Source organism: Larus michahellis, chromosome 8, assembly GCF_964199755.1.
Source record: "Larus michahellis chromosome 8, bLarMic1.1, whole genome shotgun sequence".
Taxonomy (NCBI): Eukaryota; Metazoa; Chordata; class Aves; order Charadriiformes; family Laridae; genus Larus; species Larus michahellis.
The window spans coordinates 2,277,100-2,299,655 of record NC_133903.1 but is presented as its reverse complement, the minus strand read 5'-3'; the positions used below and the strand labels follow the sequence as shown (position 1 = coordinate 2,299,655).

The window sequence follows — 22,556 nt, the reverse complement described above, 5'->3', positions numbered from 1 at the left end:
ATAGGGCTATCCGTATAAAACCCGCGTGCGTTAGGGGAATGGCAGAGTATACACATGCTGGGTAAACCCATGTCGGTCAATCCTAAACTACGTGCCAGAAACTGGCTGCATTAACAAGTGATTGCAAAGTTCTTTTCGACAAAACCATCAGCCGAGCCCCCGTGCAAGTTGCTGTCATTGGTGGTACGGATCAGCACATGGAACTCGGTGCAAGTATGTACTGTATGTGGCTGCTATGGTGATTAAAATACATAAATAAAATAGATAAATATGGCCCATATTAGAAATTCATTACTGGCAGTCTCTCAGATCGCGGCCGGCTCCGGCGTGCGGTGTCAGTCCGTGTTCCCCGACTCCCAGCGGGCCCTCCTGGACTTAGGCAGCAGCCCCCTCCTACCTTGTCAACCAGCAAATTCAGCACAAAAACGGTAAACAAAGGGCTTTTGTGCATGTTTTATAGTTCAGCGAGGATTAGCGGCCCGACACGATTTTCAGACGGGACAAGCTTAGCATTAACTTGCCCGAGGTTAACGAGGGCGGACGCGGGGCGGGCTGCAGAGCCCGGAGCAGGAATGTCTCGCTCGCATTCGGGACGCGGTACAGAGGATGGGTAAAAGCGGGTTCTGCTTACCTGGGTCGATAACTTGTTCCCGAAGGTTTCGACCTCGTTAGGATGCGGATCGTGCCGATCTCAGGCGCTTGCTCGCCGTTCTTCCCGCAGCTTCCGAAGTCCCCTCCGCCGTGGTGGACATCCTAGCTCTGGCTGAACCAGGTCCCTGCTTCTCCTTCCCCTCTCACCTTTTAGCATTCTCCCACCGTAAAATCCATCCCTTTCCTGAAACGCAGAACGCTGCACTTGTCCGATGGAAGTTTTTCCAGGCAGGATTCAAAATTCCAAAGGAGCCGTTCGTTTCCTCCGCGGCGGCGGGGGAGAGGGAAGGCGGGAGGCGAAGGGGACGCGCTCGCCACCTTGAAATCCCCACCAGCCTCTTCCCAGCGCCGGGAGCGAAGCCGCTCGTCCTGGGGAATCTTTGGAGTTTAACTTCGGGGGGGGGAGGACGGGGAGGGAGGGAGAAAGTGGAAAGCAAACTGAATGCTGGAGTGGAGATTTCTCTCTTCCCCCACTGGGCCCCTTGCCGACTGTTTTTATTGATTTCAATCACTGGAGGCTCGCTGGCTCGCAGAAGAAACACTGTGTAATGTGTTCTTTCCTGGCTTTCATTAAAGCAACTCAATGCAGCGCGGTCACGCTGCCGAGCTCGCCTGGCAACCTGCCTACACCCTCCGCTACCTCTGCCATTGGCCGGGAGCGAACTCGTGGTTTGGGCTTGGTTTATTTTTTATTTTTTTTGGTAATGTATTTTTTATTTTTTTTAAATTCTCCGGCAAGGATTTCAAAACAGCCTGTGCTCTGCTTCCACCTCCTCTCGCAGCCCCCAAAGGCTTTTTAAACTTCGGAAGAAATTGGCAGCCCCCTCGCCCCTAAAGGGGGACGACTTTGGTGGCGGTGAAAACATCTCCTGCTCCTTCTATTAAAATTCCTCCGTGCGTTGTTGGGGAGGGGTTAAAAGGGCTGTGTGTAAGCCACAGGGATGGGGATACAAATAATTTCCAAGGGGTTTCCTTTTATGATTTTTTTTTCTTTTTTAATTCCGTCTTCGCCTGATTGGTTAACACGGTTTAATTAAGGGTAAGAGAGTAAGCAAAATCCTTCAACAAATACATGGAAATTCCTGGCAGCGCTGGAGTTGCAAATGAAGCAGGACTGCATTCCCCAAGCCTGCAGTCGCGGTGGTGTCTTCAGTGTTTCTGTTGTATGTGGGACTGTAATACTGGTGGAGAAAAACGAGAAATAAAATGTGGTACTAATTTATGCCTTAGAGCTTGGTCTGCTACAGTATGTATTTTATAGGAGCAAACAATCTGTAAAGTGGAATTCAGCAAGGGTTTTGTAAATCCTGGTGTTCTGTGTGCCTGTGAATGCTTCCATTGAATTTAGTAAACTGTTCGATTTCTTCTTATTCAGCGGTTCCTGATGATAACGCTTGATGTGCTCTTCAGAACTGGCTGTAAGCGTATGAAAGAGGTAAAGATCACATAGGTGTAAATTAAGCCCGGTTTCAAGTTAATAAAAGCGCATCTATTCTAAATGACAGCTGCAGATTTAGGGTGCTGCCTCCTCACTTGTGCTGGTGAGATACCATAGCTGTGTACACAAGGATGCTTTTTCCTCCCCCCCTTAAGAAAACATGTGCATGACCACTAAAAGAATCCTTTCCTGGATCAGAAAGATAAAAAGCTTGTTCTTATTTAAATCTGGCTTCCTGCAGAACTTGTTTGAGGCTTTTCTGCCTGGGTTGCATCTACAGAAACCTTTCCAAATTAATTTAGCATAAGTTATTCCCAGTGGTTTTGTCGTGAGGAGCTGAGATTCTAAAAACACCTAGCTTTTATGGAAAATTTTTTTTTTTTTCTTTAAGTGATGTATAATTCCAAAAAAATCTTCCTCTGTAAGTGCTATGGACGTGCTGTAAGGAGGTATGCTTCCATAAACGTTACTTTTCATTCAAAATTTGCCTTCTGCATGGTAATGAAATTTCATAGGCCGTCTCTGGTCGTACTTCTGCTTTTCATAAGGTGGTAAATGATAGAAAATAGTTATTTAAATTCCGTATGGCCGTGCAGTGCTTTATGCAAATGCTGTAGCTGGAGCCCAGCTCTTTGGCCGGCCTCGGGGAGTAAATCATTTGTCAACCTTGCTTTTGTGAACCTTGCGTCTAAGGATTTGCCAGCCTTTCTTCTTCGGAGGTTTTGAAGTGTGTTTATAGATTGTGCTTTTTGTTTTTAAGCTGGCAGATGGCCAGTTATTTATCTGTGTTCCTATGTCTTGTGTAAGACGGAAGCAGAACGTTTTGCACGCTGGTGGCGTGCACGGGGCATTTTGGGGGCAAAAGGCTACTTGTAGGCAGGAGCCGTTGCGTGACGGGTCGGTAGCTCCTCGTCAGCTCGTGCTCAGCGAACAAAGCCCCTTTTGACATTTCTCCATATTAAAACTTACGAAATAACATGAGTTTAATGAACAAACAAGGCGATACAATACTCCGCCTGTGAAATAAGCCGTATCATCCATTTCTCCATCTTTCTCTTTGGAGTTCAAAAATTTGACACCCTTTTTATATGTTTGTCACGTTAGTTAAGTTATAATTTATTCCTCTGAAATTCTGATGTTGCTTGCTTTGCTGTTGTACAGACTCGTGTTGCTGTGCTGGTAGAAAAGGCTAAAAGTCTGTTGGCTTTTGGAGGAGCTGGATTCACTGGTCCTAATAACTAGTAAATTTGGTGGTGTGGCTCGGTCTGTGGTTCCTGCTGTAGGTTTGGCAGCGGAGCCAAACCCCTGAGCCAGGCGGAAGGTTCAGACCTACACAGGCAAATCCCAAAGGCAAATTTGTAATAAATGAGTATTTGGCTCGTTGTGGCAGTTCTTCAGAGTTTCTGACTCTTTGTCAGCCTTATTCTGTGCCGGCGACATGTAGGAGTCTTTGAAACGGTGGCAAGGAGGAGCAGAAGTCTTTAGAAGATGTCTTCGATTCTACTCCAGCATGAGGCAGTCAAGGGCCTTTGGGTGACTATAAATGTGGAAACAAATTAAAAAATGCACTTACTGCTGTGCTGAAACACAATACCGTTGGAGCGCTCTTAGTACCGCCTTGGTACTGGTTGCCCAGCTTCACAGTCCCCTGGCAGGATAAACTTCTACGCAGATGCGATCTCTGAAAAACTACAACTGCTTGGGTTTGCTGCTCTTGCTGCAGAAAATAGGGTCGGGTGTCTTCAAGAAATCCTACCTTGGGTACATCTTTTCGCCTTTTCCAGTTTCTCTTGCAGTTATAGTTATTCTTCTCAGTTCTGGATTGCTTAGCAGCGCTGCTTTACACTATTAAATGCTTTGCTTCGACTCCCCTTTCATGATGGGTCAACTCATTTCTAAAGAACACTTCCAAAATGTTTTACATTAATGCAGTACTTCCAGATTACAAAGGATAATGGCAAACTTTAACCAGTATCTCACACTGCCACAGCTGAAGCCTCCAGATATTTTGAATCGGATGCGTTAGGCTATTTACAGTACGTGACCATGTCAGGTGCGATTCAGGAATTCCGAGGCCGAGGAAAGGCGCTGCCCTGGCAGTCCCAGCCCTTTGGACGCACGGCGTGGTACGGTGTGGACTTGGGGAATTCGCCTGAAGATGTCTGTGCTCACATCTCCGTACCCTTGCAAAGATGGATTTTTATGAGCGTAAGTGTCAAAGATTTGGTGGTCTGTCTTATTGAAAATATGGCATTCAGTGGCAATATCCCTTTTAGCACCTCTTCGGGCCTTCTGGAATGTTTCCAAGTGGAAGACTCCCACCTCCTTAATCACGACAACCCCACCAGCTCCCCTCTGGATGTCATTCATTCAAGGGCGCTGCCCTGGCCTGACCTTGTTTAGATTGAGATCTAACGAGCCCGTGCTCCACAGCGGTGTGGTGGCTCTCAGCAGGCTTTGCAAATAAGCAAGTGTTGTGTTTTTCTGTATGCATGTGGTTTAAATTTATCACGTCAATAAACAAGTGTCTCCCGCGCTCAAATGGGGACTTTACAATGTTGGAGTTAAGGCTAAATTGGGGCGCTACAAATTGCGATGTCACTTTTTAAATATAGAAGGGGACAAGGTGGAATATTTACGATCTCAAAACAATGAAGTCCTGTTGGTTGGGGTTTTTTAATTTAAATAATGACATACTAAATACTCTTAATCCGAGTGGCAGACACATCTTTCAAAAACAGTCACACAAATGGTGCAGGGAAAGTGGAATTAAAAAACAAAAGGCTGTTGGTTTGAAGAAAGGAGAGATGCATCAGTAGAGTATCATAATAGAGGTCATGCAAGTTAAAATAAATACAGCTAGGCCTTAAATTCCAGTGAAAGGTTTGGGTTTGTTTTCAGTCTCAGGTTTTGGGGAAGGTTGCTTTTGGTTGTGGTGGTGTTTTTTTTCTAAATTGCGATAAAACTGCCCTCAGCTTCAGTGGGGAATATAGCGCCAAATGTAGGTGTTTTATGAAGCAAATAAAACTTGAGGCTTTCAAATTAAAAACCGGTCAAGGACAGATTGTGGGATGTAGTACTAGATTCATAGAATCAGAACGGTTTGGGTTGGAAGGGACCTTAAAGCCCACCCAGTGCCACCCCCTGCCCTGGGCAGGGACACCTCCCACCAGCCCAGGTTGCTCCAAGCCCCGTCCAACCTGGCCTTGAACCCCTCCAGGGATGGGGCAGCCACAGCTTCTCTGGGCAACCTGGGCCAGGGGCTCACCCCCCTCACCGCAAAGAATTTCTGCCTCAGATCTCCTCTAAATCTCCCCTCTTTCAGTGTAAAACCCTTCCCCCTCGTCCCATGGCTCCCCTCCCTGCTCCAGAGTCCCTCCCCAGCTTTCCTGGAGCCCCTTTAGGGCCTGGAAGGGGCTGGAAGGTCTCCCGGGAGCCTTCTCTTCTCCAGGCTGAACCCCCCCAGCTCTCTCAGCCTGTCCTCCCAGCAGAGGGGCTCCAGCCTATTCATCAAGTTGATGAGGATGGATGGATGGATGGATGGATGGATGGATGGATGGATGGATAAAAGTGCAGTTGTGACCAGAAGAGCTGGTCATGCTGGCAACAAACCTCCTCAGGGCTCGGGATTTACCTTGGGACCTCCAGGGAGGCACCAACTTGTGGTTTTACTGGAGCGGGCGGGGAGGGGGGATAAAGAGCTTTTTGCTAAAGCGAGGAATGTGGAGGGACGGGGGGGGGGGATGGAGACACATTTACTGTACTGCGGAGAAGCCGAGGCCTCTTTATCAGAGCAGCCCTAATGATGTGCCACAGTCGCTTTATTTGAAAGCTTCATGGCTCACAGGAAAGTAAACAAATTCATTACATTATTTCTAAAAGAAGATTAACTGTAGTGTGTCGTCTGTTGGACAGCTGCTGTAGTAATCTTTTACAAACACTTTATAAATGACCACCCTCAGTGTTTTCCTGGGCTTTGTGTGGCTGGATTGTTATTTTAGTGAGTACCAGGGTGGCTTTTCAAATGAAAACGTTGTTTCTTGTATAGCAATTACGTACCTACCTTCACCCTAAATATTATTTTATTCTCAGCATGAGTTATAAAATGTCTTCTGTACAAATGCAGCATATGCTGCTTTTTTGCATGTGTTTACACATGATTGCTGGCTTTTCCATAAAAAAAGCTAGAAAGTATTTTAAACAAAAAAAGCAAGTCTTTGCTGTCCCACTCCCATTTTTTTCGGATTTCTGCTTTCTTGCCCCTTTTTTTGGCCTTTGAAAACAGAGGGTTGGAAAGATGAGTCGGGTGAATTGACGCTGAACAAGTATTTGGTGCTCGGCAGGTGTCTCTGGCAAATCGGTCGTGGTCAGGTGTTGTCCCCTTTAACCATCCTCTGCTTAATGTCGGCGAGAATAATGTTATTTAGCACCATCTCTGGATGCTTGAAAGCACTCGACAAACACGAATTGGAGGAACACTGAGGATTTGTCAGTTTATGAAGTGGTTTTAACCAATCTTCTCATACCGCGGCTGATCTTCCCGTGCACCAAGGTTTCAGTTCTGGGTCCCTGCAGAGGTGAGGAGGGAGCGAGGGAGGAGGAAGAGCGTCTCTCTTGCCCTGGTTGGCCTCCGTGGGTTCCCGACGCTCGAGCAGAGGACCTCCCCTGGCAAGTACGATGCCATGGTAAAGCTGCTGGATCCGAACCTAGTCCAGTCTGCCAATGTAATTCTTGTTTCTGGGAATGCTGGTGGTGGTTCAACTCCTTCATCTTCCCCAGCCTGGGGGTGTGAGGTGCTAATTCAGCTGCCGTGGGCACGGGTGGCTCCCCAGGACAACCTTACTTGTCTCAGCACCCTCCACCTTTGGCAGCTGGTGGTTGAAGCGTCTGAGGGATGTGCAGATTTGGCAGAAGCAGTGCACTCTATTTTGAGCAGAAGAATTACAATTTAAATAACTCAACAAACACTTGCATGCAGTCTCCCATTTTTCTGCCCTTGTCGTGTAGGAATCTGCTTCAAAGTCCGTTTGTGTGCAGGTCAGGTAGATGTTTCCTGGGCCACCTTACATCCGTGCCATGTCCACGCTGTTGTGGGTGATTTTCCCTACCCAGAGCCCCCATCTTCCTACAGGTGTAGCCTGGCCTCACAGGAATCTGTCCCTTGCTCAGGTTGTCTGAACAAACCCGGTACAGCTAAGGAAGTGGCCTAATTAATGGAGTCATTGGCAAATCATTATTGTTTGGGCAACATCTCTCTCATGTTTCCTGTTACTGCAATCCTTTGTGTTTCCACAGCGTTGCCCACAGCCCCACCCCTGCTTGTTAAATGTCTTGTTAAATGAGCAGGATATTTAAACAGTCTCGACAGAAGATGCTGAATATGGTTAGATAAAAAAACCAGGGGCCTGACAACCTATTCCAGTCCGAGCCCCTAATTTAGAAGCGTGTCAGTGTTTGCAGTTTTGAGTTGGCTCCAAATGAGAGCAGGGCAGCGGTACAGCAAACAGGAGCTAGAAACCCTGAGCTCATGACAGAAGCTATTTACGGTATTGTTGTTAACTGGATTTCCGTTCTTACTTGGAAGAGAAGGTGGTATTTAATGTTCCTCAGCGTTCATTCTTTTTAGCCTGCATTGTATCGCGGTGCCTGGCCGGTGGAGGTGGCTGAGCAGCGGCAGGTCCTTCAACCACGATGGAGGTATCAAAGTTCTAATTGGGACTGTGTGAGGTCTGTAACTATCATGTAAGATAAGAATTAGCACCACCCCTTCAGTCTTAGGCTTGGAACTATCCAAAAGCAACACCAATACGGTGCAAGAGTCTTGCTTGCAGAATTTCGTATTCTTTCATCGCTCTGTTGTTGCTGGGAGGTTGCACAGAAGAGGTGGCTTCACAGTGTCCAAATCCCTCCTGTTCCAGAGGTACGTGGGGGTTTGGATACCCAGAAGCTACTTTTGTTGACAATTTTGTGCAGGTCTGTGTACGATGGTCATTAAAGGAGTTAGGGCTCTGTAAAGAGTAAATCTCGGGGAGAGCGTTGGGTAAACAGCCGTCTAGGATTAGACCAGCTGTGATTTTTTATGCTTCTAGTTGATGCTAAACAATTCAGTGGGACCATTGCCTGGAAAGACATGAATGGACCTCTCTCAGACTTCAGGAGTCCCTGGAGTTACTTGCTGTGGTTTTTATTTCTGCATTGTGTGATCTCACCCTGGATTTTCCCCGGTAAACTCAGCATATCTATTTAATGCTCTTCATCTGTACGTGAAATAAATATTTTCATTTGGAGTATGCTTATGGATATATTTATAGCAATTTGGTTTTCAGTGTGAATAATTAACGATGCTGTCTACAAACCTAAAGAAACTTCAGCCTTTGTTTATGCAAGATTGTGCATGTGTTTACCCAAGATTGCTAAAGGATCTCCAGGAGGTCTTGGATGAAGATGGCAGTTGTCACGTCTTCCCCTTTGGGATAATGGAGGTGAAGCCCCTGTGTGGCAGACAGAGGTTTGCTCAGCCCAGGGAAGTGTGAGGTTAGACAACAAACAGCCCCAGAAACTGAGGATCTTAAGGAAACTTTCCTTCTCACACTTAAATGTGTGTATGCTGTAAAAAATAATCCGTACCCGCCCTCCACCACGAAACAGCCCCTGCTGTTCCCGTTCCCCCATCAGGTCTGAGTATGGGAGAGCAAACAGGAAAACAAGTCGTCGATACGATGATTAATACGTAGCAAGACGGTGCTCAGATTACCGCTGAGAATGGTACCGTCGTCTGTAGAGGGCTGTTCTGCAGATTTCTGCACGTGCAGTATTTACAGTTCTGTGCATTAAGCAGAGTAGAGAGGTGAGGGAAGTGCAGCGAGCAGTAAAATAAAAGCTTGAAGCTTCTGGTTTTAAATATTACCTGTGCCCTTCAATTGCACTGATGCATGTTTTGTTCACTTTCCTATAGAAATATAAACACTTCATTTAAATGTTGGTTATTTCAGGCAACAGAAGAAGAGGAAGAACTTACGGCAGAGGAAAGGAGGAAACTGGAACGAAAATTGAAGAAAGAGCACAAGAAGAAAGAAAAACAGCTGATGAGGGAAGCTGGAATCTCTACTAAAAAGGCAGAGCCCAAAAAGCCGTCGGGATGTGAGCTGGCTCTGGCCTATTTAACCAGGTAAGAACAGTAAAACCTCTGCAGGTGCTGCCCGCAGAAGTCAGCTGTAAACCCTGCCAGAGATCCAAAACGAGCTGAGCCAAGTAATAACACGCTAAAGGAAATTGCTGCAGTTAAGTGCTAAGTTAATGTTTCATCTCAGTTGCCACCCTGGCCTACGGCTGGTCCCCCCCTTGTATGTCTGTCACGGGAACTCCGGAGGGACGTTAGGGACGGGGAAAGGCGGCAGATCTCACCGGTGATACAGAGATGTCCCTGGGTTAGCTGCACGTACAGAGGCGGAAGGCACGGGGCAGAAAAGATTGCACCGAGGAAATGAGTTTGTTTAAATGCGCCATTTTAAGCAAAGGAGTTCTGGTTGTTCTCTTTCTACAAGCAAATTGCATGAAGCGGTTACACGTTATGGAGTCTGAATTTAACCGCCTGCGTGATATTTGGGTATTTGTAAATTAAGATGAGATTATGCCGCTATTTTAAAGTTAATAGTGTACCATGCCTTATTTTTGCATACCAAGGTGTATACCAAGTATAGTGGTTGATTTCAGATCGGAAGCAATTACTTCATCTAGTTAGCGCGCTTATTTAGAATACTTTAAATTCCAACATAAAGCAAAGTCTGGTTAAAATAAAGAACTGCAACAAAGCATTCTTAGTGCCCTACAGCCATGTATAAACAGGACGGTGGTGTTTATTTTTTTCCCAACTGTGAAATACACCCTGCGTGTAAGCCCTCCAGAAGACTGGCACGTACAAAGAGCGGGTTACCACGAGGAGGAATTCCAGGGGAAAACCATTCTCTCTGGCCACGCGCAAACCTGGAGCATCCAGACTGTCTGAATTGTTAGGTCCCGCTCTCCGTGGGGAGGGAGGAAATTAATTGCATTCCAGGCAGAGGGACACGTGCCTTTTCCTTACATAACCCACAGCACGCAGCGATCGCAGAAATGACAGTAACATTTTTGATCTGGAAAACAGCTGGAGCAGCTTCACCGCTGGGTTGAAGCGCGAAGGGCTTGATGGGTCGCTTTGGGGCGTCTGCGCGGGCCGGGCGCTGGGAGGACGGCTGTCAGGTTTGGAGAGCAAAGGAACAAGCCGTGGGGTTTTTGGTTGCCATTCCGCTGTTAGCTGGATGGATTTTTGCCTTGTTAGGTGAGAAAACGTGAAACTATTTGAACTACTTGGACTCCAGAGTTTCACTTAACCTGTACCAAATTAAAGAGTAAACCTGCTGTGTCGTTTGGTCTTGTAATACGCAGAGTCCAGGGGCTCTATGTACAGCAGCGTTATTTCAGCAACAGCCAGTTTGAATTTTGTCATAGTCGGGGGATTGGAATTAGATGATCTCTAAGGTGCCCTCCAACCCAAACCACGCTATGATTCTGTAAGATGCTGGACTGCCAAGCAAGCAAAACCTGTAGACAGCATTATAGCCCGAATGTCCCAGGATCGTCTTACGCTGTTGCAAATGACGGAAGAACAGCTTAATACTTTTACATCTCTGAAGTTTTTTCAACCCAGCAAGACCGGAAAAAGAAATAGATAGATTTAAAATAATCAGAGAAGTCATATATTAGCTGGGGAAGTGAAACTAAAATTTAAGCTCTGGAAGTTCTGTGTAAAACTCCAGCAACCTCAGTGGGTCAAGGATTTCAGTCCACGTGTTTTAGCAGGGCTGCAGGCATGAATGATATGTGGGAGGGGAAGTTAATCTTATAGATGCAAAAGATTAATATAATTGGAAGTAAACCAAGGGTGCTGTGGATTCGTGTTCTGCCCCACCTACAATAAAAAGCCCTACATGACATAGGGATGGCTAAGCAAAGTGATTCCCTGGTGACGCGTGAATCTCCTGCAGGACAGGTGGAACCCGAAGTACCGTATGGTGACCAAAACTGTCATTTTTATTTATTCAGAGACTATTCGCAGTATGAGAGCACACTGTATGAGGCTTCAGGCGAGAGGTTGAGATGGAATTTCCCGTGTTCCAGTTTGTGCCCGTTGCCCCTTGTCCTGTCATGGGCACCACTGAGAAGAGCCTGGCCCCATCCTCTTGCCCCCCGCCCGTTAGCTCTTGCTGAGCATTGATGAGATCCCTCTCCGTCTGCTCCTCCCCAGGCGGAACAGCCCCAGGGCTCTCAGCCTTTCCTCAGCACAGAGATGCTCCGGGCCCTGAGCACCTTCTCACCCTCTGCTGGACTCTCCCCAGCAGTTCCCTGTCTTTCTCCTGGCTTTTTCCTCTCTCACTTTGTGTTGTGGAGAAAAAAAAAAAAGTCTTTTCCTCACCATTTTTTCTCTCGCCTTTTCCCCGGATGAGGTGAGCTCGGGAGCAATGGCAGCCTGTCTGCGGAAACTGAAGAAAGTCACCGCTGTCGGGGTCTGCAGCTTGCTGGGGGAGCAGAGGGAGATCTGAAGATAAATGGAGGATTAAAATTAGGGAGCTAAAGCAAAATGGGAAGCAGAAAGGTTGTAAAACTATGAGAAGGAAAAAAAGAAAATGTGGGATAATGAAAAAAACCTGAGTGGTGCTGAACAGAAGAGAAAAAAACCCTGTAAAATTACTGCGGAGGAATAGGGAAGAGCAGGAGTGGGGAAGTGTTAGTGGTTGAATAAACTGCACAAATCTCTTCCTCTTAATCATGACGGACCTTTTTTCTGTCTGATGGTAAGTGATGATTCATGTTTAAAGCGAAGATGAGAATGTCTCATTACTTTGATTCTTGGAAAATATAAAATAAAAATTTTTCCTTTTCTGAGCATTAAGAGCCTTCAAGTGAAAAGATGTTGCAGTTCATGAGAATGGTAATTAGACTTAATTATCACCTAACTGACCTTCTGTGCTGTTAAAATGTTGGCAGAACTTGTTTGTCTTGGCAAGACGCTCTCTCCTAGAAATGTTTCTGTGCTTGTGTTTGGCTTTGAAAGTTCATTGCTGCATGGATCTGCACATATGGTTTTCTCCACCACCCATCAAAGGAATAGGCAGAGATCTGAAAAGATGTCACTAAAAGTATGTGGAATGACAAGATTGATCTCATCTGAAGTGGAAGTCATAGATAATATTGTTATCTGGATGTTGCTGTGAATTACCGAAGCCCTTGCGATATTATTTGTCACGTGTTAAAATTTAAAAAATAAGCTGCTGGAGCACATTTCTTTTCTTTCTATAATGCTTTATGCTGTATTAGTAATATACGTCACCAGAATGTTTCCTAAAGGCAGTGTCTTCTCAGTTTTCTTTATAGATCCTACTTCCCTCATCCCGAATTTAAATTTAGGTGAGATTCAGAGAATGTCAGAGACTTCTTTAAGGAAAAAAGAAAGATGCTTATGAGAATAACCCAAAGCAAGGGCACGTTACAGAAGGACAAAAGTGAGATGCAGAGTTTCCCGTGGAGTGGGGAAAGGGCCTGACTCTGCGGAACAGGAGGTGGTTTTTGCTGGGGGCGGTGGCAGTTCTGCTGACAGCGCTGTGCTGCCCAGGGCGGCGCTTCGGCTGCCGGGTTTGCAGACTGGAAAGGCATTGCCAGAAGCATATATATATATACACAGGTACACACACACACATATATATGTATTTATTTGTTGATATTTACTCCTGCTGGAGCAGAGGCCACCTGGAGCAGGGCATTAATAGGCAGCTTGGTGTTCACGCAGTGGTAGCATCCAGGAAGCGTCTGGGTTTTGAAGGAAGCGGTGGAAGTTTGTCCCAGGCTGAGATTTGTGGCGGAACAGCTGCGATGAAGGTGGCCCTTCAGGAAATGACAAACCCATTCGTCCTACCCCGTTCGGGAGCAGGTGACTCCACTGAGAGAGCGTCTGCGCAGATACAGGCCCACTCATGAACGCTGAAAACAAGTTTCTAAATTTAAAGTACATTGAGTGGGCTCGTGTCAGGTTTAGTTTGCTTCCTTGATCCGCAACATTTTGAAGCTGTTTTTCCTCTCACAGTTTAAGTATTTTTTTAGCCACGGTCAATGATGACTTGATATTTGATTCTGAACTTAAATTTATGTCATTCTCATTGCTGCTGGCCTTAGTCTTTATTAATTTCAAACTTGGCACTGGTGTTGATGGCTCACCATCGATAGCTTAAGATTTTAGCTATTAAGAGTAACCGATGCGCTAGAAATCTAAACATACACAGAATTTTTTTCTCCATCCAGAGACAGGCTCCTTGGGTTTAAGAGCAACTAACATTGGCATTTACTGTCGTTTCTCCTTCCTCCATCCTCCAGGACGGAGAACGAGTTTCCTTCCTGACAGGGAGGTGCAGCCTATATAAAAGCTCATCAGTTATCTTGGATTTCATAAACTGCTGGAGTGATGAATCTCAATTAGCCAGCAGCAAAAACGGGATGTGAACTTAAGGAGAAGGAATTGTGATTAGACACAGAAATGCGTCGCCGAGTTCCCTTCAACAACTGGGGCTCAAAGGTGTCTTGAAAGAGCAGCTTTTCCTCAAAGATGAGGGGAGTCGTGAGGGAGCTGGTTTTGCTTTAATAATCATAGGGTTATTTTTTAAAGGTTCTGGGGCAAGCATTAACTATGGATGTAATTAATCTGTTGAACATGCTTTTGGTCATTTTGCCACATTCATTAGCTGCGTAAGAAGCCTTATGAATCCGGAGAGTCAGATAGAGGATGAATTTGCATTTGGCGTTGTTCTGCGGCTGTTCGACGTGCCCTTGGGCAGGCACTTGCTGCTATCTGATTTCAAAGGCTCGCACTTCCCCTAATGCTTGAGAGGTCAGTGAATTTGTTTTAGCACTTCTCCAACTTTCTATATTGCTTGACTTTTAATTTCTACCGGGGCCTGACCTGCCTCTGAGTGGGATTCCTCTCCTTGACCTCAGTCAGCGGGTCTGTGAAACTGAGCGTTTTCCAGCCGATGCCAATAGTTGGGCAGATCTTCCCCGTTTTAAAGGAAGCCACTCGCTCTGTTCGTGGCAGAGGAAAGTAGTCTCGTCTTATTAATGAGTTACCTTATCATTCTCCTACGCTCCCTTGTGTAACTCCAGTACCCCGTGGCATCTGATGAAGCCACGTCAGTTTGTTTGCTGTTCCCTGGCAGCCCCGGCATTACTCAGAAACTCCACAAAGCTCTGTTGCAATGCCCACACCTTTCCTATTTTTAGGGCGCCGGTATGCAGGCACTTCTTCTCGCTGGGGGTGGGTGGAGAGGGCATCTTCGCTCTCCACATTTGGTGCTGCTTCGGGCTTTTCTGTAAATGTACTTCAGGGTATTATCTTCTGCAGAAGGCAAAGCTCGCTCTTAGGGTATGTGAAGCAGAAGAATTGTTCTGCTATGTGGGACCTGTTACTGAGCAAGGTTTTCTAAGTTGCTGTATTGCCCCACATTTTGTAAATAGCTTCTCCCCGTCCTGGTGTTTACATCCTTCACAGGCCTGTGTTGGTTTTCTCCATCTCGCTGCCCCTTCTTTGAAGCAGCACATCCATCATCCTTCATCTTTGGCTCGTCCTTCCAGACACTGACGTTCTCTATTGCTCTTCTTTGAATTTCTGTGTCTGTGATCATTCTGGAAATGCGAGACCTGGAAGCAAACCTGGTTTTACTGGAGCCGCCTTCCAGCTTCACGCAGAAGGGACTGAGAGTCTGCGATTCCTTCCTGCTCCTGGCACTCTGGCTTTGGTTTATGGGCAACAACCCTGGATTCATCTTTGAGCCACGGCACATGGAGATTTCACATTTCATTTGCTGCACACTGAAAACCTTTGCTTTTCTCCTCCCCCAGACAGTTTTGCGGTAATGACAGTGTTGGCACTGACATGCCAACTGTAGCCATAATACGTTTTTCACTGACTGTAGAAGGGACGGATACCCTCCCGCTTCAGAGCCGGCTTTACGATATACATCTCCAGATGTTAGTGCTCTCATTATCACCTGGTTATTCAAACTATGCGTTTAGGATTCTGTGAATGTCACGTTACACTCCCGGTAATGGCAGCGTACAGCTTTTTAACCGCGATGTCTGAGGGCAGCCCGACCTGATGATTTTCCGTCCCTTGCCATGCACTCGTTGACTTCTGGATTCACTTTGCTGTACCGTGGTGGCGAGTGATGCGCAGAACTGCGCTGGAGCCACGCCAGGGTTTTTCTAACCCCCGCATGACATCCACAGGATGTCGGATTGTGCAGGAACTGCTTTTAAACCGTTATTAACTTCTTGGTGGGTTGGCTGCTTTTTATGGTTCCAGTACGACAATCCCACTGCTCGGCAAGAAGCACATTAACATCTTAACTTTTATTTTAGTGAGTTTGTGCAGGTTACTGTTCCTTATGGATATCTGCTCTCTTTTTCCACCTATAAATATTACAGGGACCCAGACGGAGGGGTGCAGGCTCCGCAGCTCTTCTCTGCGGTTCGGGGGTGGCGGAGGGGCCGGCGCGGAGCGGAGGAAGGTGCCTGCACAACACGGTGCTGTGCAGAAATCCTGAGCGGGCTCCGGGTGCTGAATAACCACGTTAACACCCAGATGAGCTGAGTTAAGCAGTCGTGGCTCTCTGCAGATGAGCTCAGGCTCTGCCCAGCGCTGATTTATCGGTTATTCCGCTTCCAGAGCCGGCACTGGGGCCTCGGTAGCTGCTTCTGAAGATCAGCTTGTTGTCAGTTAAAGTTAATGCTGATAAATAATAGTATTATTTACTACATAATTCTAAAAACAGCAACCAAAAGTAAGAACAAAAAACAACTTGAAGTAGCTGGGAGCCAATCTCAGCTATTTTTACCAAGAATTTCTGGGAAGAAAATGAACCATAGGAGTATATTCTGGGTATCTGTAATACTATCCTGGAAATGTTCCAGAAGGACAGAATTACTTTTTTTTAATAATTTCAGTCATTTCTAGGAAGCCCTCTCCATACCAATGTATCAAGTTTTGAAGCACGTCGGTACTTACCAATATTTGTGGATGCGTTTTGCCATTTCTAGCTGGCTGGGCGAACAGCTCTGGTTTCTAGGGACAAAACAGGCGCTTTGAAGATTCTGAAATGTCGGGGCTTAAGACTTTTAAGCGTATTTACAAGTGGAAATTCTCAGATGCTGCAGATACCTCTGCAGTATTTTCAGCTCATTCAGAAGTAGGATGTTGCAGAACCATCAGCCGTTGGGTGATTTTCCAGCCGTATTGGTAAAAGCTCAAGATGCAGTTTATTAAGCTGAGCTTTGGAAAAGCAGCCGGACTAACGCCACTGTCCCTCAACCCAACCTCGTATGGTTCAGCTAGTTGTATTATTCCGGATAAACTCCTTTCTGTAGGGAGTGGTTTTGGAGTAGCTTTCTTACCCCTTTGCTTAGCGCTAATGCGTGACTTAAGAGGAGAAGTCAAGGGAAGCTCATGTCCGTGCTAAATCTTTCTCCGTCGGAGTCCATAGCTCTTCCATCTTTCTAAATCTGCTCATGGGCCTACTTAGTTTGTGGCAGAGAAAAGAGATTTCTTCCTGTGATTTCCATAACCATAAATGGTCACTCAATTTAACAAAAAGGGAGAAATAGATTAGGAAACTCTAATCCTGCTTTATGGCTCCAAATCAAATAATTCATCTTCCTAAATCTTTGAATTAATTTTATGGAAGGTCACAAGTACACATCTCAAAGCATATTTCGGTAAAAGCTGCAGAGTGATTTACTTTGAAACCTTCTGTCTCTTTGCGCTTCTACCATTTTTTCAGTGCGAAACAAAGCTGTCAAAATATTTACTTGGGCATTTGGTTCAAACATTCTCATAGGGAAATACTGTATTTAATAGCATCATTAGCATGAATTCACAAATCCTTTCATCTGACATCTATCATTTACAGGATCAGCTGAAAAATATGTTATCGACTAACCATGCCCATCTTTAAAGGGATTTTTATTTTTGTTTTTTGAAAAATATTTTCTCTTATCTTCTCCCCGTCATCGTAATGGTAATTTGCTTTTCCGTAATACCTTTCCTGATAGCGTATCATGACTGTATTTTGACTAAATAAATGAAAAATATTTTGACACTAATTTATTCACTCTTGTTATGACAGCTTTTGAGAAATTGTTATATTACCCCATTTTTCAGATGGATAAATTAAACAGTGATGAAGATTGTGACTCACCAAAGTCCTTGTACTATCCAAAGGTCTCCTTTCAAGCAAGTGACAGGAGGGGAACTAGACATAACTTTCTTCTCCTCTGAGCCCAGGCTCTGCTTTCCTTGGCCCCATCCCAACGTCTGGGCCCAGCAGACCTGTAGCATTTCTCCAAGTTCCTTGTTTTGAAGGAGGAGTTTACATGGATTCTTTTTTCTGTGGGGGCATCTCAAGACATTCCTGAAGGCCCCTAGCGACTGTACTCATCTCTGGGTGGGCACGCGATGGATGGGTCGATATTCCCAACCCTTCCAGCTGCTTTGGGAGAGGTCTCTGTCTTCCATGGTTGGGGTCTCCGTGCAGTTGTGGTGTTGTCTTGTGTAGTCTTGCTGCAAATGACCGGGGCAGCTTTATTCCGCTTCATTGCTGCTGATAAAACTAGGAACAAGAACGCCCGAGTTAGCCAGCTGGAGGTTACAGGCAGTGCTTGTGTTCTCAGTCACGTAGATAAGATTTTTCTCCTGCATATGGTCCTGTGTCAGATGAGATTGGTGGCTCTTAAGATGGCTCCTTCGCATGTGCCTGAGGAGGCTTCCCCTGCATTCGTGGTGAATTGATTTTTTCCAAAGTTTAGTTTGCTTTTATTTATTTCCAGTTTTTTCAGTGGGACTTTTAAGATTCCTCATAAATTTTCACATATATGTTGTTGCAGCTATAAATTGCCTGAGCAGTAATTAGCCATAGCGCTGGAAAGCGCTTCCTCAGATGGGGAAAATTAGATTACACGTGTTAAGTCCATAAATATCGAGGTAAAAATAGCTAAGGTTTCTTTGCCTGATTCTCTTTCCTGTAAAATAACATCTTTATTTCCAAACCTAGTTAAGAAAATTTAATGCATCCTTTCTTAATGACTCTCATTTCCAGTAAAATAAAATCTAGTATAAATGAATTTTCTTAACAGTTTATTAAATGTAGCCATTAGATATTTCTTGTTGAGATCCAGCTTTCATCTGTCCATAGGATTATACGAAAGAGGCTGCATCTAATCAAATAATGAAGCAGCTTTAATATGTTATTTGGTCTGAAATGACTTTTAGAACCCCTGTAAGGTATGTTCGGGAGGCTCAGAAGCAGAAGCGTGGCATAAAGGCCAGGCTGCTCCAGGACCGTATCCCGACACCGTTGCTCAGGGGGTGGGGGGTGCGGAGCACTTCTCACCGTCACCCTGACCTTTTCGTTTCTCTTGGGTAAAACTCCTGCGCCCGTCAGCTCAAATAAAACCAGCATAATTAAAATGACCCATTTCGTATACGACAAACTACCTGTTGATGTTTTTAAACTAAAAGCAGATTGCAGGGATTATTTGCTTTGTTTGAATAAAATAGCGCTGGCCGTGGGTGTGGAGCATCGCTCGTTCCTGCCAGCCTCGGGACTCTGCTCTCCCTGGCCCTGCCTGGCCCCGCACCCGGCGTCCCCCCCTTAACCCCCTTCGGCATTCGAGAAAAGGCATTTTCTCCTCACCCATCTTCTTCCATCCGGGCTACGCTCTTGACGCGGCAGGGACGCAAAAGGAAGGTTTTATGTTTTCTCTGTGTCATAAAATTTAGATCTAGGAGAATTAACACTGCTGCTCGCTTCCTCAAACACATTTAAACTACTCATCCAATGCCCAAACACTCAAAATAGTGGAGAGTCGTTTCGTAGCTCTAGGGAATCGTTTAGTCTAGTCAGCCAAGGCCAAAATTAAAATTTAAAACGCAGTTGGCAATGGTTATTAATCAGTTAGCTCCAGGGAGCCGTCAGGGCTTCCTAGCCAGAGTTAGAATAACAAGCAATATTTTTGAAATAATAAAACTGGATCCTTAATAAAACTCGTCTCCTGCTTCACACATTTATTAATACGATGATGCCCAAAAAGGTATTAGTAATTGCTTTTATATGAATAAAATTGAGTTGGAATGAAAGCCATCTGCAGGAAGCAGTAATTGGCAGATCGGTTTCTTTAAGCATAGGTTACTGAAAATCTCAGTAGCGCAATGCACATCCCAGGGGGTTGCAAGAGGAGACTCTGATACCGTCCTGAATACTGGAGAGCCCCGTGGGTTTGATTATGCAGCGAGAGATGCCTGAGCAGATCAGCTACATCCAGCAAACACGAGTGGGCTGCCAGCTGCTGCGCGCTCCTAGGTTGATCTTGATGTTTTCACGGGCTTGTCCCTTTTTAAAACTCTTCTGCAAACAGGCGAGTGAATCATGGCGCAAGGCGCCGGTTACACCTTCGGAGATTCAAATGGCCCAGGGTCTGCAACGCTCCCCTCCTGCCTCTGCCGTACTTTCTAATGAACGCTGCCACAGAACATCCGGATTGGGATGTGAAAAATGACAAAGGTGCTTGACGGGTTGAGTTTTGGGTTTTTTTTTTAAAGCTTCTATGCATGTTCTTGCTGTTGGTCCAGAATAATCCCAAATGTGGCACCCTCTCAGATGCACTGTAAAAGCCATCTGTGTGATGGGTTGTTTGAAGAGGGCTGTGCGGGGCTTCCTGTACCAAAGGTGAGCTGTGTCTAACTAGCCAGCGATAAAAAATACTTGGATTGCGTTTGAAAAAAAGAAGCCTGTGAATGTACTTTCTGCAAGAGTGCATCTAGGGCTGGCATCCACATTAATAATTATCTCTTCTTTAATACCGTCCTAAGAGAACTCAGTTCAGTAAAGCGGGCAGGTAAGAATTTGACAATCCAGGATGTCTCCTATGAGCCTCCAGAACATCGTCACCAGAACACGCCAGCGCTGTCGACGAGGTGATGGGACAGAACTACAGCGTGGGCTCAAGGGGCAGCTTCCCTTCGAGGGGTTCTCGTCCCTTTGAGGGAGGGGTTTTGCCCTTCCTGGAGGCTCCTGGGCAGCACAGAGGGACAGTTTGAGGGCATCTGTTTGTCAGCGTGAGTATCTCTACTTGTCAAGCAAGGAGAGAACATGGGAGCTGCTTCTTCACCAATGGTGCTGGCACTCAGCCTGCCTGAGTCCTCCACATTGCAGAGCGGGGGGTTTGCACCACTTGCAGCCCCCAAGTTCCCTGAGACAACGCTCATGGTCTGAGCAGCTCTTGTTCCTCAAGGATCCTGGGACAACATTCCATAGTCTGAGCAGTTCCTGTTCCTCAAGGATCCTGGGACAACATTCCATGGTCTGAGCAGCTCCTGTTCCTCAAGGATGCAGGGAAGCCCTGTTGGGAAGTCTGCAGGAGCTGGATTTGAATCTTGAGGAGAGGAAAGAAGGTCAGTCAGGCTACCCGTGACCGGGGCTGGATGTCCTGGATGCTGAGAGTCAGAAAGGGAGAACGTGCACGGTGCTGGGACTTAGCGCTGGTGTGCATCTCGTTAGCATAATGAGAGAGCTTGTCCATATCACAGTCAAATGTTACTCTGGAGTTTGGATCTGCATAAGAGCACTTCTGATCCCGTTGGCTGTGGAAGTCCATGAGGTCTTTGCAAAGGTAGAAACAGCACAGAAACAGCCAACCTGAAGTTAAATTAAAGACATCTGGTTACAAAAAAAGCAACCCATTCTCAGCAGCGTTGCTGATCAGAGGCCCGGCGGGGTTAGACGCCTTCAGAGGGTGCCAGCCTCGCTTTGTGGCTTCGGGGCTCCTTGAAATAGCACAATAACTACATAATGCACACTTTCAGCTCAATATACTGAGCAATAAATTGGCACTTTGGCATCCTGGCCAGTTCAAAGCAAAATGGATCAGCCAGCATCTTCGGTACTCAAATCCTTCTCCAAGTGGTCATTTCTTCATCCTTCCTCGAAAGCTTTCACTGATAAAATTTTCGCATAAAGTTGGTTTCTCTTCCAGCATTTTCATTCAGCATCACTATATGGTAAAACATTTCAGACATTTCTGGTGTTTTCTTATTAAAAGCAAAAAGTTTGTGGGTTTTATTTGTTTGTTTGATTTCTTTTTATCCTTGCTATCTTTGAGATAGGCCTTATAATTATACAGACTTGTTTTTCTGGCATTAGTAAGTATTTGTCTTCTCATAGCAGCTTTTCTAATTCTTCTTTCATTAACACTGTGATATTCTAAGAATAGCAGGTATAGGTATGACCCAGCACTGCTGAAACTATAGAAATTTTTTGTATTGACACCCAGAGAAAGACGAGGGTGTATTAATGCTCCGCTCCCCATGACTAGGGCTTACTGTGGTGGTTTTGTGGCACCGAACGATAGAATTGAATGTTCTAGATTTTGCTTGAAAGGACTCGCATCGCTTATCCTGGGGAGCAGTAAAATGCAGTGGTTATTTGCTCCAGGTGAGAACCACCCCAGGACCTAGTCTTCTCCCAGCAACATGGAATTACAGAGTCACAGGCAGTGATTTCAGCCTGATTTCAGTCTACGTGCTCTTCACATCCCTGCTTTGAAATGAACGATTCGTTTAAGGTTAAGAAATTCACTTTTTCATTTTGTTCTTAATTGTTTAATCTCTTCTATTATTCTTTTCTTTTTCGAGGTGCCAGAAGGGAGAATCTTTAAAAGTTTTAACAGCTGTTTTAAAATTTAAAAAGCAATGAAAATGAGCTACTGGTTGCAACTAGGGTTGAATCCGTGCCTTGGCCGGGGTGTCCTGTGCCCCAGTTGGATGTCGTGTGGTGTAAGGGTAAGACAGAAGACAAGTGACCGTATTTGTTTTTTCTGGGCCTGGTAGCATATCCCTCATCTGATCATCAGAAAGCGTTTATAGAAATGGATTGTTGCCAACTTTTGAAAATGATTTTACTTGCAGCTGGCTTCTTACATGATTTTCATGCAGACGGCGGGGCCCTCTTTATCTCCTCGTACCCCCCAGCATGTTCTTCATGGGAGGGAGGCATAACAGTTGTTTTCATTTTTCCTTTCCCTTGTTTCTGGTCTGGGCATCAGTGTGACCAGAATTAAGTGCAAGAAAAGCTGGACATCTGGAGAGGAGATGGGGCTCGGCTCAGCCCTGGGATAGCGCTGCCTTGTATGTTCCGTGCAGGAGCGGACCAGATCGGCTGCGAAGGGCTCAAATTCTAGTTTTCATTCTTCTTCTGTGATAATTCAACTCGTGCTTTGTCTTCTTTTTGTGAGCGTATGTAAAATAAAACCCATGTTTAGCTTAGTAATATAGTAATATTAGCTGTCGTCTTTCAAGCCTGCTGCTGACCGTTTTGTTATTACTGAAAACAAGAGC

The 22,556-nt window shown here is 45.6% G+C and overlaps 2 protein-coding genes across 19 annotated transcripts in view; one reads left to right on the top strand and one right to left on the bottom strand.

The window, feature by feature from the left end:
* The window catches only part of GPR146 (G protein-coupled receptor 146), a 51,598-nt gene extending 50,328 nt beyond the window's left edge, over positions 1 to 1,270 (bottom strand). For 2 of the 3 annotated variants that reach the window (XR_012588838.1, XR_012588837.1), the window contains exon 1: positions 632 to 1,270. The gene's annotated coding sequence lies outside the window, so the exon portion shown is untranslated. The remainder of the gene's footprint in view (positions 1 to 631) is intronic. The other variant, XM_074598736.1, reaches the window with a different exon arrangement.
* CHLSN (cholesin) overlaps positions 1 to 22,556 on the top strand; it is a 129,007-nt gene that overhangs the window by 94,759 nt on the left and 11,692 nt on the right. For 14 of the 16 annotated variants that reach the window (XM_074598743.1, XM_074598751.1, XM_074598742.1 and 11 more), the window contains one exon: positions 9,082 to 9,257. In XM_074598743.1, coding sequence (XP_074454844.1) covers positions 9,082 to 9,257 — 176 coding nt within the window. Of the gene's footprint in view, positions 1 to 309; positions 429 to 1,141; positions 1,332 to 6,678; positions 6,712 to 9,081; positions 9,258 to 22,556 lie in introns of those variants that run through there. The other 2 variants (XM_074598756.1, XM_074598754.1) reach the window with 2 other exon arrangements.